Raw genomic sequence first — 23,866 nt, 5'->3', positions numbered from 1 at the left:
ATCCTTAGTAAGGCCACACCTGGAATCCTGCATCCAGTTTTGGTCACATTACAAAAAGATGTTGAGACTTTGGAAAAAGTGCAAAGAAGAGCAACTAAGACAATTAAGGGCCTGGAGACCAAAACGTATGAAGAACAGTTGCAGGATTTGGGTTTGGCTAGTTTAGAGAAAAGAAGGGCTGGGGTGACCTGATAGCAGAGTCTTCCAGGATTTGTGAGGTTACCACAAAGAGGAGAAGGTCAACTTATTTTCCAAAGTAACCAAAGTGCAAAGAAACAATAGATGGGAACTAATCAAGGAGAGAAGCAACCTGGAATTAAGAAGAAACTTCCTAACAGTGGCAACAATTAACCAGGGGAACAGCTTGACTCCAGAAATTGTGGGCGCTCCATCACTGGAGGTTTTTAAGAAGCGGCTGGACAGTCAGTCATCTGAAATGGTATATGTTCTCCTGCTTGAGCAGGGGGATGGTCTAGAAGACCTCCAAGGTCCCTTCCAGCTCTATTCTGATTGATTTCCCATTCCACAGGCACATTTATATATACTGTAATAGTAAAAGATAAAATATATATCCTGAACATTATAGTTAAATCCTCCAGCCTGCTACCAAGCAAATCTCTATCAAATACTACATCATACTGTGGTTTGTTTAAGAAACTAGATTCCTGGTTCGCATGTGATGATTACCAGACATTTTCGGAAGGGAAAGTTTTTTTTTTCATTCTCCTGGTGCATAGAAAGAAGGGTGAATCATTCTAGGTATATAAGGGCCCATTTTGGGACCTGTGTATCAAACTCAAACTGTACTTCATTCCTTCAGGCACACACAGCTGTAGTCCTCTCAGCTGAAATGATGCTTCCGTTAGCCCCTCCAGAAGCTGAACAAGATTTTCTGAAAAGATGAGCGTATTTTTCTAGGAAAGAAGTTGCAGCAGAAGCTGTAATCTCTGCTCGGGTCTCTTATTGCAAACACTGCAATGAAACGATCTACACAACAGACACCTCTATTTCCCTAGAATTGCAGGAGGTACTCTGGGGTTTGGGGGACTCTGTCCTGTAATTCCATTGTTGGGAGTTCATCGTGCCTGGCTGAAAATAAATCCTTTGTCAACCTGGATATAGGTAATCCATGCACACAGCTTGGATTATCCAGATTGCCAAGCACTTTTCATTATCAGAGTTCTGCTGTTAGCAGGTAGTAACTTCAACTTGATGTTCCAGATCATTCAAATTCCAAAGGACTCTCTGTTTGTGTCTGGTCAAAACCAGAAGCCAGGCTATGGCGAGGCCAGAGCCCTGCAATCTCTGGTTTACTGTGAGTATCCATGGGGAAGGGAGGTTGTCCTTCAGAATTAGCAGAACCAGTCTTTATTAAGGAAAAGGTCCCCTCATCTTTAACGAGTCGGAGTGAGTCCTGGGTCAGCAAGATGATGATGCTCCCAACCCCTCCTCCAGAGATGCTGGTCCCTCTCTGACCATTTGGGAGGCAGGACCAATGGTGCCTCCATTGCTGATGTAAATGTTTCAAAGATCAAGGGAGGGTGATATTGCCGTCAGCATATCAAAAGTTCCTTATGAAAGGAAGCACGAAATATAAATTGTGACAGGATTTGGTTGTGAAGAAATCTGTTACCAACACCCACTTTTTGTTCAGCCAGATAAATCCAGCTCCCTGTAAATAAGTAATGTGCCCTTGCCCTTTCCACCAATATACACTTTTCCACTTTTCTCAGAAATATTGTCTACCTGTAAGGTAATGTTTCTGAACTTTTAAAAAAAGAGAGAATTAACTTAAATTCATAGAAGGAAAGATTATTAATTGTAATAACAAGGGATAAACAGAACCTTCAGAAAGGTTCTATGTTCAGAAAGGATGTCCCCCTTCTCCCAAGAAATAGTAACAACAAAGAGTGACTTACAGGCTTTCCCTGTCTTAGTTGCACCTGGAAATACAATTCTACACTTGCAATATAATATACCAAAATACTTTGGTAAGAGTTGGACAAATTATACATTGGCTTTATAAGCAAATTTCATACACTTCATCATTCAAAACAAGAATAAATATCTACTAATGGAAAAAGTTCAATCTTGTTTTAACATTTATTCAATGAGTTTGGTTATTATTAGCAAACGTGCATAAATTCACAAGATGGACTCAAGCTGTATAGGAAGCAAATGCTGCATTATGTAGAGAAGGCATGTCTTAAAATGAAAGCTGGAAACAGAGGACTCCTTTTAGTGCAAAGCTGCGATCAGGAAAGCAACAAATTCCCGTAATAGTTAGATAGGTCTTGACAGAAGTTTCAAAAGAGTAAAGTCATGAGACCAAATACCTTACGCTCCTTTACATTCCCTGAAAGGGACTTTTCTAAATTTATTCCTAATCAGCAAAAAAAAAGCTTCATTTACCCTCAGTTGTTATTCCAGCAACCAACAAGCTTTCAATCACGATCCCAAACAGCCACCACTTCATCTCCGCTGAAATCCACTCACTTCTCTCTTCCAAAAGCACAAAGGTCTCTGGAGAAAGTGCCAGCAAAGGGAGTGCAGGCTAAATGAAGGGTGTGTTTAAAAAGAAAAAAACCCTGAGGCCCACTTTCCCAGCATGAAAAAATCAGATCAAAGGTGTCCAGTTCTGCAAAGTTAAGCAAGAGTTCAAAATCTCATTTTTTATCCAACTGGATTGATGCTGACATAATCTGAAGATATTGAAGCCACAAGCACTGATACACCTGTCTGAACTAATAATTTCAAATTTGCTACGTGAACTCCAGAATGCCACCCATTTGACACATATAATACATGGCTGACAGTCACGGCTCCTTCTTAGTGCCCATTAAACTTTAGAAAGCCCAGCTGTTCAAATGTGTCATAAAGGAGGCACTACTTGTTAGATACTTAGACTGAAGTCATAGGCTTCACCAAGGTCCACCGTTCTGGAGGGAAAATATTTTGCCTGCCAGTGCCACTCACTCGCGACTGCAACGGGTCAGGAGAACGGCAACAGATGGAGGGATGGTGTCGTAGCGGAATTGCTCAGAAGTCAGCTGAAAACAACCACTGGAGGCTTCTTGGCACGAAAGACAGTCAAGCCTTGTCGTGTCCGTCCCCCCCGCCCCCAGGTGCAAAAGTAGGTGAGCGAAGTGGCAAAGAGCAGGCGGTGGTAAGGCCATAGCGAGGGAATGATACATTCCCTGACCCGGCCAAGGGTTTTGGTGAGTGGCGGTGGCTTCGGAACCTCGGGAAATGGTGCATCATTGGGCTCCAGTCCCTGACCCAAGGTGACACACACACCCCGAAGCTCTTTGTTTGTAACACTTTCGGACAGAAGGATAGAAAACAGGGTCAACATTGTGCCTCCAAAATGATTTGTTCTACGATCCATCAGTTGTTGTTTTGGCGATCCAGGGCATTCTCAGGAATTTCCTCCAACATTAAAAGCGTCAATACTCTTCCTATCCTGCTTCTTCAAAGTCCAACTTTCATAAAGTATCACTGGGAATACCACAGCTTGCCCTATTCTTATGTTTGTACCTGTAGAATAGATACATCATGCCATCTAATATCTATTCCTTCATAGCTCATCTGCCTTTTGCTATTGTAGTTTGTTGGTTATTTCTTGGTTATTTCTTTATTGTTTTTGATGATTGATCCTCAAAGGCAGAAACTATCCACCACTTTGATATCCTGAATGTCAATTCTAAGGTTGGTTGTTGTACTGGTTATTTAATGTTATATTCTCCCTAAAATGTTTACTGAGAGATAGTACCTTTGTAGACAAATCACAACTGGTGGTTATTCTAGATGGGAAGCTTCGGGAACTCTCTCATCCAGAAAGGCTGAACAAGATACCCCAGGGTTAACTTTCCTTCAACATTAAAGTGGTCAGTTGAAGAAAATGTTTCAAGGGGACTATACTGTGCACAGTACATAGGATTCTGAAGCATAAAACATAAGCCTGATGTCGCATAGGTATTAAGCACCAGATCTAGAGTAGCAGAAGTCCTCCACAGGACTTGACAGGGCCCAAGGACAGACTGTGCTGAGAGGCCTCAGAAACAGCCCAGGACATAGCGGCAGGGTGTACAATGCAGGAAAGAACAGCAGACAGATGCTGAAAGGCACAACCAGGTAACTGGCCTTGTGTACAGAAACATCTGCACAGAATTCAGGCTACACTCTTCCGGGTTTAAATGGAAGGTCCCATTTAAGGTTGTGGAAAACAAAGAGGGATAAGGACCTGTGGGACTATTAGACAAGTGAGCAACTACCGACCAGTCAACCTGACATTGTGGTAGCAGAGAAGGACCAGAAGACAGCAGCAGTCATGGCGGTGCCAACATCAAGAAGAAGCAGGATGAGAAACTGGAAGAGCTGGGGAGGATGTGGGAAGTCAAGACCCAAATGGTCCCTGTGGAGCCCCTGGGGCTGCGGCTCCCAAGCTCAGCCAGTAGATTCCACAGGTCCCAGGTGGGCTTCCGAGTTCCGTTCCGAACGGGCAGCCTTAGGAACAACTGTACAGAGTGCCCAAACTGCGAGAATGTTGACTTATAGTGCCTTGTAGGAGAGAATGGGACGCCGCCCTACATAGTGGGTGCTTTGGGTTGAGAGCGGAGGGATTCTTTGCTTGTTTAGGGGGCGTTGGACTGATACAGATATAGATTAACAGAGTTGGAAGGCTGAGAAAGGGGCCACTCTGAGCCCCCCCCCCCTGCCAGCTGGCTTTAGAAGGCATGGCCTCCAGCTCCTTTGAAAGCCCGATGTGCTCGGCTCCAACTGCCTCATGGGGCTGATGGGGGAAGGGCAGGCTAGAGTATTGAGCATGTCTGCCACCAGGAAGGAGAAAAACCCAGGCTCTTGTTGATTGTTGTTTTTAACCTGGGAAAAGAGGAACGAAGCCTCAGTGTAAAGGTGTCCCGCCAGACCCGTTGCTCTGCAGCCAAGAGAGCAGCTGCTTCCTCCGGATGGGGCAGAATCTCTCCAGAAAGACCCTCAGACCAGAGCTGGGTTCCTATTGGTTCGGTCCGGTTCGGCCAAATAGGTATTAAAAATCTGGCATACCTTTCCGAACTAGTAATGGCAGCCTGGCCAGGCCCCCGAATTGGTCACCACTTGCTCTCCGTGCCCCTCCCGGTCTCTGGGATTCTGCGCATCCATGCAGAATAACTCCCCACGAAGGGCTCCGTCTGTGTCCAGACCAGAGTGTGTGTGTGTGTGAGAGGGGGGGGGGAGTGAGACAAAGATAGAAAGAGAAAGAAGAGAGAAAGACAGACAAAGTGACTATATTTGAGCCCAAAATTTCGGTTGCTAAGCAAGAGTGTTGTTAAGTGAGTTTCACCACATTTTACAAGTTGGCCACGCCCACCCGGTCACATGACCAAGCCACTTCCACAAAATAGGCCACGCCACAAACCGATAGTAAAAAAAAATTGAAGCCTCAGCGGTGCCGACTAGGGGAAATAAAACCATTAAATGTGGACGCAGGGAAAGCCTTTCACCAGCGCGAGCCGCAGTGGGGGCGCCGCAAGGACCGTGGGGTTAAAAGGGTATCCTACGGGGAGCTTCACTGGGAAGCATCCTGGAACCTAACCACGGGGGGGCCGTTTCCCCCCGGCCCAGCGAAGCGAACGGAGCTCCGAGCGGAGTTTTCTGCTTCCGTTCCTTCATCAGTCCTTCACTTCGCGACGGGCGCCCGATGGCCCACGGGAGAACTACTGCGCAGGCGCCGGAGGATGAGCCGGCGCTTACGTGTTCTGGTCTCACCCGGAAGCGGTGCATAGCACCATCTCGCCGGAAATAGGCGGCACCGCAGCCGAGCTTTTCATTGTCGGCTCCCGGCCTCCAGTCTTCATGGGGAGGCCGCTCGGCGGCGGCGGCGGCGGCGGCGGCGCCGGTTTGGAGAACGCCAACCCCCTGGTTTACCGGCGCCAGAGCGAGCGGCCCACCACAGCGCGCGAGCAGGATGAGGGGCTGCCCGACGCCATCGACGACCGCGAGATATTCGATATCCTTTGGCGGAGGCCCGGGGGGGAAGGGAGGGGGGGTCCCTGGCGCAGCCAGCCTTCCTTGACGGAGCACATCTCATCCGCGGCATCCACGACCCCGAGCACCCGCTGACCCTGGAGGAGCTGAACGTGGTGGAGCAGCTCCGCGTGCAGGTACGGAGGCCGAGCGCGTGAGGGGCCCGTGGCTCCCCGCCCGGCGCCGCCTCTGAGCCCCCTTGTGTCCCCTCGCAGGTGAGCGACCCCGAAAGCGCCGTGTCGGTGGAGTTCACACCCACGATCCCGCACTGCAGCATGGCGACCCTCATCGGCCTCTCCATCAAAGTGAAGCTGATCCGGTCCCTCCCGGAGAGGTTCAAGGTGAGCGGCGGGGAGGGGGAGGGGACAGAGGAGCCCCAGCCGGGGGGAATTGGGGGCTCTGCTCCCAACCCAGAGGCGCTTCCTCCTGGGAATCTCTGGCGGTACTCCCCTGGAGAGGCAGCTGCTTGCTGATAGCCAAAATTTCCCTACCTGGTGTTTGGTGTGGAACTCTAAAGCAACGGTTTAGACTTAAAGAGTTTAAACTTAAGAGCAGGAAATCAGGTGCCTTTTTTCTTTTGCACCCGCCATGGGTCTCTCCGTGTTGCTCTTTTTATTGATAGACTAAGGGGCTTGAAGGGATCTGAAAGCTCATGCTCAGTGCAGGATCTTCAGGTGACCCATGATCATCCAGCAAAAGAAGAAAACACCATGTAGTAGCCTATTCTGCCAATGGGTGGTGTATATAAGTCAGAAAGTTTCTAAGGTGCAAGTCACCTTCGCTTCTGCCATCATTTTTTCCCTTGGGGTGAGGATATGTGCCACATTGAAGTTGCAGCAAAAAAGGATTTTTTTTTTGAAGTTCTGTTAGCAGATTAGATTTTATACAGTCATCAAGGTGGTTACAATCCTCCATTATTACTGTTACATACGCCATTGAAAAACTGGTCATCTTATTTATACAGTTGTGTGTGTGTGTGTGTGAACACACATGCCTGGAGGTGGCTTACAAATAATAAAAACCACAACCATTAAAAAAGAAAAATACATATAGCATATCTTTAAAAATCATTAAAATCAACATTCATAAGTGAGGCAATCACACTTGTCAGTAATTAGTACAATTTATGTGCCAACTTTGCCACATTTCCCGGCTGCCATACCAATTGGCAAAACCATGTTTTCAAGATCTTTTCAAAGACCAGCAGATTCGGACCGATTCTAATCCCCAGGGGAATGATGTTCCAAAGGGTGGGCAAATTGAACCTGGATGCAAATTGGCTACCAGTGCACCTTGTGGAGCAGAGGTATAGATTGTGAAGTGCACATAACTGCACCCAATGTTGAACTGCACTTCAACTGAAGCTCTCACATCCTTTTCAGAGGTAGCCCCATTGTAGAGTGACTAAAACATGAGCAGGTCGAGGAATGAACAGAATTGGCACACAACACACAGTTGTGGAAAGGCCACAGCTGCTGCCACTTGTTCTTTGACCAGAAGGACCTCCAGATTGTGCCCAGATCCCATTTGGAGTAGTGCAACTCCATCTGGAACAAGAGATGGAAAGTACCAAGAACCAGGGAGCCCAACACTCAGCCTCTCTTGGGCTGAGCTGAGCTGAGCTGAGCTGAGCCTGTCATTCCCCATCCAAACCCTGACAGCCTCCAGGCATTGAGACAGAACCTCCAAGCATCACTTAACTGTATATCATCAGCCTAGTGATGATAACTTACTCCATGCCATTGGACACCCACGCAGCAGCTTTATGGGGCTGTTAATCAAGAGGGGAGAAAAGGACTGGGTCCTTGCAGAGCAGAGGCTGAGAGCAGAACCTTTCCCCTCCTATCAACACCAACTGGAACCAGTCCAGGAGAGAGGAAGAGAACCAGCTCAAGCGAGTACTCCTAACTCTTGGAACTGGTCCAGAAGGATACCAAAGCTAATGCTATTGAAAGCTTCTGAAGATCAAGAAAAGCAAGGAGGGGCACACTACCCACATTTCCAACACTGTCCCACCTTTCTTTCCTTTTGAATGAACCCTGACTTCCATTGCAAAGTGCCTTCCCACCATTTCAGTGATACCCATCACATCTTGGTCATCTTCGTGGATTGGGATCCTTAACTCTCCCTTCTTATTTTCCATATTCATTTTATTGGAATAACCAAGATTTTAAGTTTCAGGTTTAGGTTTCAGGTTTAGTTTATTTGTATGCCGCCCTTTTCCGGGAAGGACTCAGGGCGGCGAACAACTCAAAAGGGGGAAAGGGGACATAAAACACAATACACGTAATTAAAATACACAAGAATCATACAGCCATACAAGTCGAGAGGGGAGGGGAACTCATCAACCCCAGGCCTGCCGGCACAGCCAGGTTTTGACAGCTTTCCGGAAGGCCTGGAGAGAGGCGAGGGTCCGAATCTCCGCGGAGAGTTCATTCCAAAGGGCCAGAGCTGCTACAGAGAAGGCCCTCCCCCGGGTAGTAGCCAGGTGGCATTGGCTGGTGAATGGAACCCGGAGGAGGCCGACCCTGTGTGATCTAACGGGTCTTTGGGAGGTAATTGGCAGCAGGCGGTCTCTCAAGTACCCAGGTCCAATACCATGAAGGGCTTTATAAGTTACGACTAGCACTTTGAAGCGTATCCAGAGACTGATCGGTAGCCAGTGCAGCTTGCGGAGGATAGGTGTAACGTGGGTGTACCGAGGTGCACCCACAATCGCTCGCGCGGCTGCATTCTGGACGAGTTGAAGTCTCCGAATACTCTTCAAAGGCTGCCCCATGTAGAGCGCATTGCAGTGACACCATCTCTAGGCTTCTCTGTTCCCTGGCTTCCATTTCTTCTTCTTTTTGGGGGGGTGGGGTGGTAGAGCATACTTTCTTTCTTTGGTGGCCACTCTCAGTTTTGCCCTTTCCCCCTTTTTTCTCATTTAAGGCCTTCCTTCCAAGATACAACCCAAACCTTCCTTTCCAGTTTTTTAAAGATATGTCCCATTTTATCCCTGAAGTTTTTCACCATGAGAGTATGGACATTGTGTAGAATCCAGCCCTTTTTCAATCACACCATTTTTGTATCCATTTGTTAAGTTCCAGGATCCTGCTTCCTTGCACCAAAACCTCAACTGGAACAATTAATGAACAAATTCCTTCTCAGCCCCTTGTAATCTTAGTAGATTCTTTTAAGATCCCTTCTGGCTATATAATTTGTCTTGCAGTGGATCATGAGAAAGGGAAGGTTATTGATGGCTTTGAATAGGCTTGGTAACCACATTGTCATGTGCCATTTAAGGGCACCTGCAAGACAATAGCCCTCCTATGATGTCACCGTTGGTTTCCACAGCCCTTCAGTTCATTTCAGCTGGGAATCTTCCATAGCTATGATTTGCCCTTTTCTCAGGGTGGCTGTTGGGCTTCTTGGATCCTTGGGGGTCCAAGCATCTTCCCTAACGTTACATGCAGCGTTGTTCAGGTGGCGGCATCCAGACAGCCTGAGAGCAGTTCTTGGTTTCTATTGACACTGATCTTGTTATTTGGCAAAAAGAAGGTGTTCCCAGAATGGACTGAGAAATAAACATGCTAAATGCATGCTTACAAACTAAAAGACAAGAGCAGCAGACAGATTTGAGAGGGGAAGAAAAATAATCGTTGTTCCAATAATTAAAATATATATATTCTAACTTGATCACATTTAGGTTTGCAATATCTGTCTTCCAATTTGGCCAACTTATTCTCTTTTGCTTTCTGTTCAAAAAGTCAACTTTAATTGGCATCTTGTGTGCTGAGGGAAAATTTCTCGTTTTTCCCATAAAGACCCATCAGGTCTCCTGGAGAAATAGGTTCTTTGCGGCCATGCTTTTCCCCTCCTCCCTATGCCCTTGACTCTGCCCCCCATCCAAGGGGAACTGAATGAAGTTGAGCCCTGGGTAGTATGTGACCTGAAAAATCAGGGTTGTTTTTTTCTGAAAATTAAAAAAAGGGGAGTTATTGCAATGAAAGGGTTGTTGCATCCCTTTCAGGGGGCTATGCAAACTCAGCGAGGGGTTTTTTGGCGCTCTCTGGGCTTGGTTGTTTTCTTTCAGACGTTTCAGGACCCAAGCTAGGTACCATCAGTGGTCTGGGTAACTTGAACTGCTGTCTCCTTTTCAGGTGGATGTCCACATAACACCTGGGACCCATGCTTCTGAGCATGCAGGTAATGTTTTTATGTTTCATGTTCAGCACACATTTTGAGAAGGTTGTGTTGAGAATGTTCAGCTACTCAGATGCAAAGCAAAAAAGGTGCTTCAGAGAGGATTCAGATGCTTTTACTGCCCCTTTAAAAAAGTGCCCTTTTCTTCCCACACACACACTCTCTTGTCACCCTCTGCTAACAGGACAGATTCCTTTCCAAGAGATGTTTCGGGTTATTGGTTCTTTAATGCCCATTTAGTTATCTTAAATGCTTTAATATGCATCTGTTTTAATTTATGTTCTACCTTCATATTGTATCTTTTTTTTGTTGTTGCAAAAATAAGTGTCATATATTTGAGTTCTCTGAGGCAAAATCCCCACATTTGTACTGTTCATATGTTAAACATAAGTTGGTAAACATCATTTTGTTGGTTTGGGGAGGAAATGGGAGTTCATAAACTGCTTCTTTGCTGGTTGTCTCTTAGCTAGACAACAAATCTAACTAAAATTATATCTGGACTGCTTTTCCACAGTAAACAAGCAACTTGCTGACAAAGAGAGAGTCGCAGCTGCCTTAGAGAACATGCACTTGCTCCAGGTGGTAAACCAGTGCTTGTCGGGACGATCTTAGTGTCTGTGTGTCTCTGAGAACATCTTCAAGGTCTGGTGGAGGCTGGCTTCTTGGTGAAAAAAAGGTCTTTTGTCCTCTGTTGGAGTAAAAAAATGTAGTTCCTTAGCAAAAAGGCCATTTAAATTGGGTTGGGGATAAACGTGGTTCTGAAATATTCCATTTGAATAGAGGAATGTGCTTGTAATAATTAACAGAAGCCTTACACCTTCCTAGTCAAATGGGTCTATTTTTGAAAACCTCCAGTGATGGAGCCCCCACAACCCAGGAAGGCAATTCCATTAATTGTTCTCACTGCCAATAAATTTCTGCTAGGTTGGATCTCCCTTTAACAAGGTTCCACCTATTACTATCCTGTTTCCCTGAAAGCTGAGAGCTCTTTTCGCCATCTCCCCTGCTTCCTTGCTTCCCATGGCTTCCTGTTGCTCTTTGCAGCATCCCTCTCCTTTCTCCACTTCCCACTCATTCTTCCTGGGTCTGGAACAACTCGGCCCTTCATCTGATTCTGTTCCAGAGCACCAACATAAGAGGGTGGGGCACCCTAGAAAAGTGTGAGGCTAATGGACTAAAGGCAAACAGCGCATGCCCAGAGGCCAGCTACATATTTGTAAAATGTGTCATTCATATATATATATATACATACATACACACACACACACACATATATATACAGACAGACAGACACACACACACACCTCTATAGAGAACACAAATTATATCTCTACAAAATGTAAACTAACTGAAAAACCTGAAACAATTAAAGATCTAGAGAAAAAAGCAAAAGGCCTAGAGACATGTATAGCTACTTTGAGATTCAAACAACAAAATGAGAAACTCAAGGGAAGAAGCTTGCAACCAAACTTAACATAGTAAGGAACAACTGACAACACAGAAAATGAACCTTTAGAGATAAACAGATGACAAACTTGCCACCAATAGAAGGGGAACCACCACCACCACCCCCAAAAAAAATTCCAGTGTAGTCTAGGCCTGCTGGAGTGAAACATCATTACCTCCCTTTGGAAGAAAGTGAACAAACTCATCATTGAGTGTACCAATTATAGAAAAAAGAAAAAAATAAGGCACGCATTATTGATACGAGACTTGGTGCTCAAAGAAACTGAACCAGACCAATAAATCTAACTAGGGAAGTTCACTGTCATCCAGATCCATGATGCGACTGAGAGGCTTACTAAAATAAGTCCACAGATTATTATCCTTCTCTCTTTCATGTGGAAACGACCAAGAGACTAGGAGCACCTAGGCATGAAAGCCAGAGAGATGGGGACAATGGTGGTGTTTTCTTCTGTGCTCCCAATGAAACGTAAGCACCCAGTGAGGAAAGACAGAACTTTTGAAGTAAACAGCTGGCTTAAGAGGTGGTATTGATGTGAGAACTTTCAATGCTTAGTTCATGGTCTACAACACCTACCTGAAGGGCTTTTGACAGACCTCACAATAACTGGAAAGAACATCTTTCGAAACTAACTGACTCACCTTATCATGGCTGCAGAGCACATAGTCAATCTGATTTTTGTGTTGACCAACTGGTGATGTCCATGTGTAGAGTCTTCTCCTGAGTTGTTGGAAAAGAGTGAGAACAATTAACCAGTGAATGGCTACCCTCCAGAAGTTGGGGATGCTCCATCCCTGGAAGTTTTTAAGGCAATTGGACAGCCATTGGTCTGATATGCTCCAGGGTCTCCTGTATTCTGTACATTTCAGCAGCATAAGCTATCAGCAAGGAAGCGTTCAGAAACTAATAAACCCTTTTAAAAAGGGTTCAGATAAATATCATTTAATACATGGATGCAAGTCCTTCATTTCCTGTGTTTGAAAATAGAACACATCTGCCAATAAACTTTCTTTGGATAATTGCTGTGTCAATATTGCAATTAGATTCTTTTATGATAGTTGATGGTGTTAACATTGGTTAATGATGCTGCCGTTGGTTCTGTTGGCCATTGCCGGCCAAAGAAGTTTTATATTGACTTATGGTTGCAAATCCTTTCAGCTCCCTGGCCAATTCAGCCTCTTCAGATGGAATAAACAAAATGCAACAAAGTCATGGAAGTGGATGCCTTCAAAAGTCTTTCCAGAAGCTGCTGTCAAATCGAATCGTTAATATGACAAAAGGGGAAAATTATATGCATCAGATAATTATATTCAATTGGTTTAGTTTCAATTAAATTTAAAACAGATGATTTTTTTGGGGGGGGTCCACTCTGATTGTTTTTATTTACATTTGATGTGACCCCAGGACATCAAAGGCCAAGTCTAGTCCTTCATCTGAACAAAGTCTTATCACTCTAGTTCTGTGAGGGTAAACCTATAGCACACAGAGCCATCAATCTGGGCATGCCAGCCGTCGCCAGTGGCTCTTCCGGGTTCTGGTGTGCTGGCCAGCTGGTCTTTGTGCACGTGGGAGTGCCAGGAACAGTAGCTCCCTGGCACACATACACGTGCCAGAAAGGTGACCTTCTGGTTTCTGATGCACACCGGCCAGCTGGCCTTTGTGTGCGCATGCATGCCAGAAGCCAGAACACCAATTCCCCAGCATGCATGCATATGCTGGAAACCAGAAGCTCAGCTTCCCGCTGTGCGCATGCGTGCTGGGGAAGTTGTGTTCTGGTTTCCGGTGCTCCCATGAGTGCATGCCGTGGAGCTGCTCTTCCTGTTTCTGGTGCTCCCCCACTACACACACACACACACACTCCGTACACACTCCCATTTCAACACTCGGTGCCAAAAAGGTTTGCAAACACTAGTTCATTCAGCAAGTTGCGTTACCTGGGAGTTTGCCATTTTAATCCCAACTCATCCATGGGGTATCAAACTGAAAAGGCTGAGGAAGAGGGTCAAAGGTCCACAAATAAGCAAAGTTTGAAACGGCAAAAAGCCCTTTGACCTGAGGATGGAGAGACTGTATTACACTCCAGAACAGGCCTGATTAGTCCCAGCTGCCCCATTATAGTCCTTGCTGGGCATAGGGTCATCAGGCTATTGAAGGCTGCTTGGGAAGAGCAGGCCATTTTCTCCATCCTCAACAGCTACTAAGCCCAGCAGGACAGACTCGGGCATCAAAACCCTTTTCTGTACCAGAGAGCCTCAGAACTGTTCCCCTGTTAAAGCCAAGAGTTTGCCTTAAGATAACCCGTCTCCCCACCATGAGTGACCACTTGCCAAATGGCTTACCATTTGAATCTGTAGCCCAATCTCCTCCTCTATTCTTAGACCCAAATATGTTTGGCTTTTCCTTAAAGATTTAGCTGAAACTAGCAGAAGAATAAGGGAAACTATTCATGTTTTGCATTTGGGATAAAGGCCAGGGAGAGTTGGTTAGTTGTCGTTTGGAAGGCAAGATAGTTTTTGCGATAAGAGTCCAGGCACCAAAGCTTTTGGCCTAAGAACCTGGCTGGAAACCAGCCCTGGGCAGACTTCAGTTCTGCCTGTTCTTCTGTGCATTTTCTAGAACCCACAGCCCACTGAGGGCAAACAGATGGTATTGGGTGGCAACAGGACAGGTGTGCTGAAGATTAAGGTACAAGTGTGGAGGTGAACGGGTGAGGGAGGAAGGCCTTTTGTTGCCCTTGTAAAAAACATTTGGAGTCTGAAATTCTTGGAATCTGCTGTGATTTACTGAGAATTGAACCAGCATCTTTCCAAGCTCCCTTTAGCCACCTATGGCCTTTGTCAAGCACAACCAGACCAGATTGAAAGTTCACTCAGTTACAGATATAATTTCAAACAGTATTAGAGAGCAAGGAATACCAAAGTCATGCTGAAGAACCTCTGCACCTGCCCTTAAGCAGCATATTTAAAAAACTTTTCTGGCCATCTGGAGATCATTCTCAGTTGGCTCAATTGGAGAACCCCGGAAATATTGCCTAAGGATATTTTAGCAGGTTCCAAACCATCTAGACTAACCCGTCCACAGAAGAAAGGCATAATCCAGACCTTGATCTTTGTCAATCTGCTTAAGAGCATTTCTGGCCAAGAGTAAACGTCCAGGAGAGGTAGCTGGATTCTCTCCTAGGACCCTCAAAAGATCTGGCCTTGCTCCGATTGCTTCACTTCACAGTCATACCACACACCCCCAATAAATAGAATAAATAGAACACCAATAGCCATTGGTTTGTTTTCAGCAGGCCGAAGTCCAACAAAATTCTCCTTTGGGACTTCAGGCATCTTCGTTAGAGCACAGCCTGTCCAGCAGAAGTGCAGAGGTGGCAGAGGGGCAGATAGCAAGTTCACTCTGGCATCAGCAGTTCCAGCTCCTCATCACTGAGACAATTGGTGGCAACTATGTGGTTGAGCTGCTGCATATACCGTTCAAGGTCCTGCATGAAGTGGGGGATTCGCGCCTTCCCCAACACCCCATATTTCTTCAGGTGGTCCACATCTTCATAAGAGACCTGAACAGAGGACAGTTGCATGTTAGCTCATTGACTTGATTGAGATCTCTCTGGGATACAAGACCAACAATCACAATAGCCTGCATTCTGTACCTGGCTACCTCGCCAGTGGAAAGAGCAGGGCCAGGCACTGGTGGAAAGAGCAGAGCCACACACTGGTCGTTGCCCAACCCAGCCATGGGACTCTCCCAAACAAAGCCTTTCGCTGGAGGAAAGTGCCTACGCCTATAAACGTAGGTACGATGCCTTCCATTCGCACTGACTTTGGCTTCAAACCTGGTAACCCGTGTGATCCATACAGCTGCTAAAGTTAGGGGGACTTTCTGAGCAGTTTGTTAATAGCAATAGCAATAGCAGTTAAACTTCATAGGGCTTTCAGCCCTCTCTAAGCAGTTCACAGAGTCAGCATATTGCCCCCACAGTCTGGGTCCTCATTTTACCCAACTCGGAAGGAGCTGGTGAGCCGGTGAGATTTGAACCGCTGAACTGCAGCTAACAGTCAGCTGCAGTACTGCACTCTAACCACTGAGCCACCTCGGCTCTATAGTAGGGTCCCCTGCAAATACTGTTGTCCAAGGTGTGAATGATGAATGAGTGATGAAAACAGTCGCTGGGTCTGTTAGAGAAATATTTCTCACAGAATGTTAATCGTTCCTCAATTGATGCGAACATCACTTAAGTCCAAGCTTGCACTAGGCAATGTAGTTTTGAGGGGGAAAGTGGCCCCTTTCCTCTCAAAAGCAAAGGTCTCAGCAATTGGGAAATGGGAGATCCAAGACTTCCCCTGGCCGGCCCTTCTGCCTGGCCCCCCGTCTGTCTCCCAGGAAAGCAAGTGGCCTCCACCTACCTTCCCTAGTGCAGCCAGCAACCGGAAATCAATTGTTCGTCGATGCCGAAGGATCTGGAGGATTCCTTCCAGGTACACCTGGTCTTTGCTGAAGCAGCCTGCAAACCAAGGAGAACCAGCCAATCCTGTGTGTGTGACCCAACCCCCTGCTTTTAGTTCAGAGCCCCCGGCCACCTTGCTTGGCACCACAGACATCCCGCCAAGGGATCCTGTGCCTGCGGCCTCTGGGAAAAATCACGGAGGAATCCTTTTGGACTCGGAAGGAGGTTGGGAGGGAAGACATCTGCTTGCTCTCTGACAGGCCGCTTCTTTCTGCCTCCAGGCTTTTGAAAACTTGGGAGGGGAGGAGAAAGTTGGCCTTGAGGGGTGGGCTGCTGCTGAAACCCCCCAAGCCCCCTACATGCCAATTAGGTTTCTAAAAAGCCTCCACAGGGACAAATACTTTAAAAGCCCAGGGGCTCCAGGGACTGTGGCAAGGAGGATCAGAAATTGGGATGGTGACGGTCACACAGGCCTTTCCCCCCTGAATGGAGGGCAGGCAGGCAGGCAGGCGCTTCCCTGCATTCTCTTCCAGGGACCAAGTGGTTAGAAAGGTAGAAGAGAAGGCACAGGGTAGGTCAGCTGCCCTTGGCGGTCAGGAGGCCCAGAAAGATTAAAGGGTGGCCGTATTGCACCCCCCTACCTGGCAATGAGGTGTTGGCCTGGCCTCGCTTGGCTCGCACGCAGTACTCCCAACGCACTCCGGCATCCTGCACGTAGCGCCCCAAGTCCCAGAAGAGTTCGCAGAAGGACATGTGCCCAGCCTGGCAGACGGTGTAATAGAGGAGGGCGGCCCTCCAGAGAAAAGGCTGCTTGCGGAAGAGGACGCTGTGCAGGCTGGCCAGCCCTTCCTCTGTAGGGTTGGCAGGCTTCAGGCTGTATCGCTTGCGGCCTTCTGAGCTATGCCAGGGCTGGGAGGCATTGTTGACTCCACGGATGTAGTGGGTGCCTAGGAAAGAGGATGCATCTCACTATAATCTCGTTTTGAAAACTGGCTTTGCTTCTATTGAACATCCCTTCATTTTGTTAGGCTGGGGAGGGGCGCTCCTTCAAATAACCTGACCACAAGCCGTGTGGGGCCTTGAAGGTAATAACCAGCATCTTGAATTGCACCCAGAATCAAATCAATAGCCAACATAGGTAAAGCTAAAGGTTCCCCATGCACATTTGTGTTAGTTGTTCCCAACTCTAGGGGGCAGTGATCATCTCCGTTTCAAAGCCGAAGAGCCAGTGCTGTCTGAAGACCTCTCCATGGTCATGTGGCCGGCATGACTAAACACCAAGGGTGCATGAAATGCTGATACCTTCCCACCAAAGGTGGTTCCTATTTTTCTACTTGCATTTTTACATGCTTTTGGGCTGCTAGGTTGGAATTCTTTTATCAATAATTAAAAAGCAATTTGGGAACTTGCCATGGCCAATCTGATGACAGGCCAAATAAGGACAAATTCATGAGATGAAGGGAATTTGCTTAACTGATTTTGAGGGCAAAATGCTGTTATATGCAAACCCTAGCATTTTTTTCAATGTTTATCAACTCTGTAGCTCAGTGACTGCTAACCTTTTTGCCATCGCATGCCAAAAGCAGGGGGAACACAGGGGGGCTGTGCCCAGGTATACCCACACCCATAATTCTATGCATCTGACACCCCCTCACGCATGCCTCTACGACCCCCACCCTCCCCCCGCTTTTGGTGCATGATGGATCCGTTATTCACCCTCCCCAGGCTCAAGGCTTTCTAGGAGCCTGGAGAGGGTGAAAACACATCACCCCCAAGAAGCCCTCCGGAGGCTTCCCTGAAGTCTCCAGAGGGCGAAAAACAGCCCAACATGCAAACTAGAAGTTTGGGAATGGACTTCTGGGTTGCCCGTAGGACTGTTTTTTGCCCTCCAGGGGGTGAAGAATGGCCCAACGCGCAAACCGGAAGTCTGTTAAGGGAAGCCTCCAGGAGGCGAAAAATGGCCAAAAATGATGGCCAAAGTCAGCTGTGCACTGGTCCTCACAGGGCAGGTGGACATAAGTTGAGGACTATCACTGTATTGCCAAAAACTCCCTATAAAATATAAACCGCACTTGGAGTATTTTATAGTGGATAAACCAGTTCCTAGTTGGATCAAACCTCAAGTTGTGGTTTTGCTTTCTTTGGAGTTTCTTTAAATCTGAAGCTCCAACCAATTCAGGAAAAGAAGAAAACCTCTAGGTCTCTTCTCATCTCACTAAGGCCAACATGTTTTATGAATTTCCAAATGATCTAAGCTCACTTTGAAGGCAGCTGTCAAAGAGGGAGAGATCTTTCAGGGCTGACCTATCTCATGGCGCAGCATGCCCTCCAGCCAGTTCTGACGCGCTCCAGAGAGGTTGATGGCTAAAGTTGGGCGGCTGTTTTCCACCATCATGACTGCCTGGGAAAGGAGGTCTTCTGTGAGCTGAACCACCACCTGGAGAAAAGAAACAGAAGGAAGACAATGGAGACAAGGTATCTCAGGAGGGTTCCCTTCGGGATGGATATGGTTTGGTACACAAAGTTGCAAATGCAATCGTGAAATGAAAAAAATGCAAAGCTTTATGTTTTTTATTTGGAATTGACAGAATTGGATGAAATACAGGAACAGAAGAGCAAATGATTAAAAAATATATATACTTATTTACTTCGTGTTAAGTTGGAAGTAGTAGTAGTACTACTACTACTACTGCTACTACTACTACTACTACTACTAAAAGAAACAATGATAGCATGGGCAAATATTTTTGGATATACAAAAGAACTTGAGAAGTGGCAGCAATTATGGGAAAGGAATTATAAATTAACAATGGCAACAGCATATAAAAATTTGTATAAAATGTTTTATAGATAGCAATAGCAATAGCAATAGCAGTTAGACTTATATACCGCTTCATAGGGCTTTCAGCCCTCTCTAAGCGGTTTACAGAGTCAGCATATTGCCCCCAACAACAATCCGGGTCCTCATTTTACCCACCTCGGAAGGATGGAAGGCTGAGTCAACCTTGAGCCGGTGAGATTTGAACCACTGAACTGCAGATAACAGTCAGCTGAAGTGGCCTGCAGTGCTGCATTTAACCACGGCGCCACCTCGGCATATGTCACCAGAAAGATTGGCAAAAATGTTTAAAGACAAATCAACCAAGTGTTGGAAGTGTCACCATACACCGGGATACTATTATCATATGTGGTGAACATGTGCAGAGACAAAAAAATATTGGGCAAAATTCGTATGTGGTTGGAAAGGATGATACAGCAGCATATTGATTTAAATCCGGAACTGCTTTTGTTGGGAATTTTACCAGAGAAATATAGTGAAGAAAATGTATATTTAGTTATTCATGTAATAACTGCAGCTAGAATTGTATTTGCACAAAATTGGAAAATGGAAAAAATTCCCTCAGGTAATTAGAAAAATATTAGATGGTGCAGAAATGAACAGATTAACATTGGCAATTAAAGAGAAGGAAGAATCAGAGTATTATAAGATATGGAGATATTTTTATCACTGGATAGAAAAAGAATCTAAACAAAAGGAAACAGAAAATTGAATAATTTGGAAAAGAACACAGGGGAGGAGTTGAATTAAAAGGCAATTGAAATGTAAATGTAAAGATAAGATAAAAATAATTTAAAATGATGTAACAAAGACTGCACCCAGATGACACACGGTAAGATTAATGATGGAAGAGTGGTTATGGGGGAAAAACTTTTTTTGTGGGGAGAGGGCGGGGGAAAGATGGTTCCCTTTGGAGCAGAACCCTAGAACTCACCTCTCCAGAGCAGCCTTCCTTCTGCATATACTTCCTGGTGATGGACCAGATTTGGCATTTGGTAAGTAGCTTTCCACCATTGGAGGCCTCAAAGCTCTCATAAGTCCCATATTTTTGAAGGACAGCATTGATTATTCCAGTAGCCTGCAACAGATAGATGAAGTGGATATCACAAGCTCTAGGCTGTGCTCTGGTCTGGGTGGGACCAATGAAGGTTGCACTGAACATGCAGGGAGCTGATACGAAGACTGGATTCAGAAAGCTCACTAGACCAGTGATGGCTAACTTTTTTTGGATTGCGTGGAAAAAGTGGGGGGAGCACAGGGGGGTGGTCATGCATGGGAGCGCCATAATGCTATGTGCATGACTCCTCCCTGGTTTGGCCGTGCTTTTTTCGCCCTCCCCAGGTTCCAGAGGCCGCCTAGGATTTCTAGTATCATATCTTAAAATCAAATGGGCAAATACCGGCCACACCAGGCCCCATACCAGAAACTCCTTGGAAGCAATTCGGGTTGCAGTTGCTCAGCCTTACTACAGTGGCAAATTTGATGGTACAGAAATGCTGGTCTGGTGGCCCAGGATCCTTCCATTTATCCTATTCTTTTAACCTGCCATTTTTAAAATTCCTCTTTAGTAAGGGAGGAAACCGGTTTACTCAGTGTTCCTAAGCTGGGGGTAATTGGGAGATATCCTGGGGCTAATAGTGCAATGTGTAAATGATTGTGAATTAAGGATTCAGTTTGGGGAGGGCTGCCACTACCAAGATGCTTGTGTAAAATAACCAGCTGTGCTGCTCTGTGCATCATGCCAAGACCTGGAAAAGAATGGGATCAAACAATCAAGCCTTTGCCTTAAAGATTTTTCAAGTAGGAGGGCAACAGACGGCCTGGTGCCAGAACAGAAAGTCTGAGAATTTGGGAAATCAGCTCAACATCTTGGCATGAGCTGCAAAACAAAGTCCAGCGATGAGCAGACCCTGCGCTCCTCCCCCCACCGCTCTCCTTCCCTGGCAGGTCCTTCTTTCTGACCAGGCATGCAGGCGCAGTTGCTCCCAGCAGCAACTGGGGGGAAGTTTTATGGGGCCTGGCCAGGGGACTGGCACTGCTTCTCCTGGGGCACTGATCCTGGGCCCCCTTCCAAGGCTTTGGGAAGGACATGTGGGAAGGTGCAAATGCTAAGGCAGGCTCTTCCCCGGGCATCCTCTCAGCAGGGATGGGGCAGGGAATCCTGCTGCCTGCAGGCGGATGGACCCTTTGGCCCCCTCCAATGGTCCTCATCCAGCCAAGGCAGCTTCTCTTTGATGGGCTCCCTTCGGGCAAGAGCCGCACGAGGAGCTGGCCAGAGGGAAGGCTACCTGCACCAGGAACTGCCCAGAGGCCTCTCGGTATTTTTCCAGCACGGCTTCAGGGACGGACTCCCCGTATTCAAACTGAGGGTTATAGGAAAACGAAGACCGGAAGAATCGCTCTCGCTCTGCCTCCAGGTTGGCTGGCCGTAGGGCCACCAGTAAACAGGGGCTCCTCTTCCTGGCCCGGCATGCCCCCTCCTCGGCTCTGGCCCTGGGAAGGTGAGGGAGGGATGAGGCGCTTCGGATCCGGCTCCCCACCCAGTTCTTCTGGTTCACCAGGCAGCTGCTCTCGCTCCGGTGCATCCAGCTGCAAGGGCCCTGCAAGGCGAGGCAGGGACGCAGGGCAGGGGGGCCTCCCAAGCCCCGGAGGAGTTTCGGCTGCTTGGTCCTCTTTCCAGGCCCCGAAGAATCCGGCTCCGGAGGCGGAGGAGAGGACAGGAAGGGGCCCGGGTGCCCCCTGACACATGGAGGGCTCTCTTTCTTCTTCCCCCCTCTCCCGGGTTGTGGGTCCGCCTGGAAAACCCCCGGATGCAATGGCGGGTGATAGGCCGGAGAGTCAAGCACCATCTTGCGATTGTGTAGCCGCCGGAGGCCTCATGAAGGCAAGCCTGGGATTGGGAGAGTGCTGCAAACAGAGGGAAAAGGACCATCTTCAGATGGGCTGAATTTAGTGGCTACATTCACACCTCACCAGGAACTCCAGCTGCATTAGAGGCTTCCTCCCATTTTCTCAACAACACTCCTGAGAGGTAGGCCAGGCTGAGACTGGTCCAAAATGTCTGTGCCCGAGGGGAGGCGTCATCACTAGACTGGTTCCTGGGTTGGTTCCCCAGGAAGGGAGGGTTTCTGGAGGCCTCTGAGGAAGATGGGAGATGGCAATCTGCTCCCCAGTCCACGGCCCCAACCTCACCTCAGTGCTTGCAGAAGAGATGTGCTGCAGAAAAGCCCCTGCCGGCCTGTGAGTCAGGGAAGGCCCAGTGCCAGGCTGCAGCTTCTCCCGTCCTGAAGACTGGGGCGCCCAGTGAAAAAGAGGAGCTGCTGGAAGGGTTCCCCTTGTGCCAGTCTGAAATCCTCCATCCCAGCCCTCCCAGCCGGAATGTGCACAGGGCTCAACTGCAATTTATATGCTTCTCCATTTCCGGAGATTTTGAGCACCTTGCAGTGCTACCACCAAAACCAGTTAGTGCCATTATGAATAGGTGGGTGTGATACATCCTTAAGATGGTACATACAGGGAGAGTCCTCACCAGCAGAAGGCAGCCCAGGTTTGATCCAGGAAAGGAGCAGGGGAGAGTGGCCTTAAGGGAGGCCAAGGGGGGAGTATTGAAGGTTCCCACACTCTGGACTCCAGCCAGATCCAGCCATTCTGGATGAAAAATGGGCTGCCAAACCCTTTTCTGCCACTAAAGGCTCGGTTTCACCTCTTCGCTGCCGAGTGCCCCGCTAGAGGAAAAGGCGTCATGCCGTGACATCCCCGGAGGCTTCTCCCCTCAAGCCAGGAGCGGAACCACCGTCTTAGGGGGGTCTCTGAACCGAACCCCCTGGTCCCAAACCCTTTCCCGGCCCTCCTCTCCTTCCGGGACTGCCCATCCCGGGTGTCTCTGGGGAAGGCGAGAGGAGCTCCCGCCCAAGGCCCAAAGAGGGTCTGCGTCCCCCCAGCACCTCGCCGCCCCAACCAGGCCCCTCCCAGCCACGTGCCTCGGCCGCTGCGGAGGGAGCAGAGCGCTCCCGCCGGCCTCCTTTCCAGCCAGCCTTTCGCCGAAGCCCGCAGGGCGGAGGCCGAGCACTTGGACCTCCGCGCAGCAGCTTCGGCAGCCGGTCCCCGGGGGCGGAAGCCGCCGCCCGCCTCGCCCTCGGGCTCCAAGGGGGCAGCTGCAGGGTCTCGCCGGCACGGAGCGCCAAGGCCTGGGCTTCCCAAGGCAGCCCCCCCCGCCCGAAAGCGCTCCGCTCGCTGCTCTGCGCCCGTCCCGGGTCCGGCTGGAAGCGGCGCCGCCCAGCACAGGCGACGGGCTGAGCTCCAGCCTCACCCACCTGCCCCGCCGCCGCCTCGCTTCACTCCCCGCGGGCAGCCCGGGCGCGGAGAGGAGAGGGCTGCGGTCTCCGCGGGGGCTCCTGCCGGCCACGCCTCGCGCCGCAGAGGGTCTCGCCCGCTTGGCCAGCGCCGGGCCGGCCGCCCTCGCGCCGCCTCCCCCGCCCCCGGAGCATGCTCAGTCGCCGCGCCTCGCCGCCCCCGCAGCCCCGGCACGGAGTCCGCACGGGGGGGGGGGGGGCAGCCGGCTGGGCCAAACTTCGGGGGGCGACGCTGCGGGCGGGCCGGCGATCGGGACTGACGGGCGGGAGGCGCTCGCTCGGTTCCCCCTGGAGGGAGCGCGGGAAGGAGAGCCGCCGCCGTGCGGTTTCCCCCTCCGAAGTGGTGGCCGTGGTCGCATCCCGGCCTGAGCTGCGCTGTCCTGTCTCCGGCCCCGCGAATGGCCTCTGGCTGCTGGCGCTCGAGGACGCCGGCGATGGTAACGGCGGGCCCTCCGTCTGGAAAACGGCCCGCGGGCCTCCCCGTGTATGAGCCGTCCCGTTGCCCCACCCCAGTCCCGTGTAGGGCCCGTGGACAGCAGCTCTCCCCCCCCCCG

At 48.7% G+C, this 23,866-nt stretch overlaps 3 protein-coding genes across 3 annotated transcripts in view; 1 reads left to right on the top strand and 2 right to left on the bottom strand.

Moving 5' to 3' along the window:
- Nucleotides 1-2,549, bottom strand: part of LOC106538661 (fatty acyl-CoA hydrolase precursor, medium chain) — a 33,548-nt gene extending 30,999 nt beyond the window's left edge. Inside the window, exon 1 of the mRNA XM_014053228.2 lies at nucleotides 2,413-2,549. Coding sequence (XP_013908703.2) covers nucleotides 2,413-2,476 — 64 coding nt within the window. The 5' untranslated portion in view covers nucleotides 2,477-2,549. The remainder of the gene's footprint in view (nucleotides 1-2,412) is intronic.
- A 3,227-nt stretch (nucleotides 2,550-5,776) lies between these two features.
- Nucleotides 5,777-12,693, top strand: CIAO2B (cytosolic iron-sulfur assembly component 2B). The gene is made up of 5 exons (XM_087728543.1): nucleotides 5,777-6,009; nucleotides 6,084-6,161; nucleotides 6,240-6,365; nucleotides 10,167-10,212; nucleotides 10,724-12,693. Exons 1-5 carry the CDS (start codon nucleotides 5,854-5,856, stop codon nucleotides 10,819-10,821), a joined length of 504 nt encoding a protein of 167 aa, XP_087584669.1. The 5' UTR covers nucleotides 5,777-5,853; the 3' UTR covers nucleotides 10,822-12,693.
- Nucleotides 12,694-14,434: 1,741 nt separating this feature from the next.
- Nucleotides 14,435-23,447, bottom strand: MATCAP1 (microtubule associated tyrosine carboxypeptidase 1). The gene is made up of 7 exons (XM_087728538.1): nucleotides 23,274-23,447; nucleotides 21,249-21,867; nucleotides 19,895-20,038; nucleotides 18,426-18,558; nucleotides 16,763-17,068; nucleotides 16,081-16,178; nucleotides 14,435-15,233 (listed from the first exon to the last, which is right to left on the bottom strand). Exons 2-7 carry the CDS (start codon nucleotides 21,807-21,809, stop codon nucleotides 15,069-15,071), a joined length of 1,407 nt encoding a protein of 468 aa, XP_087584664.1. The 5' UTR covers nucleotides 21,810-21,867; nucleotides 23,274-23,447; the 3' UTR covers nucleotides 14,435-15,068.
- Nucleotides 23,448-23,866: the final 419 nt, after the last annotated feature.

Source organism: Thamnophis sirtalis, unplaced genomic scaffold (assembly GCF_051295495.1).
Source record: "Thamnophis sirtalis isolate CommonGarterSnake01/CBP01778 unplaced genomic scaffold, rThaSir2_p1.2 scaffold_14, whole genome shotgun sequence".
NCBI classification, from domain to species: domain Eukaryota; kingdom Metazoa; phylum Chordata; class Lepidosauria; order Squamata; family Natricidae; genus Thamnophis; species Thamnophis sirtalis.
This window is presented reverse-complemented; position numbering and strand designations above follow the sequence as displayed.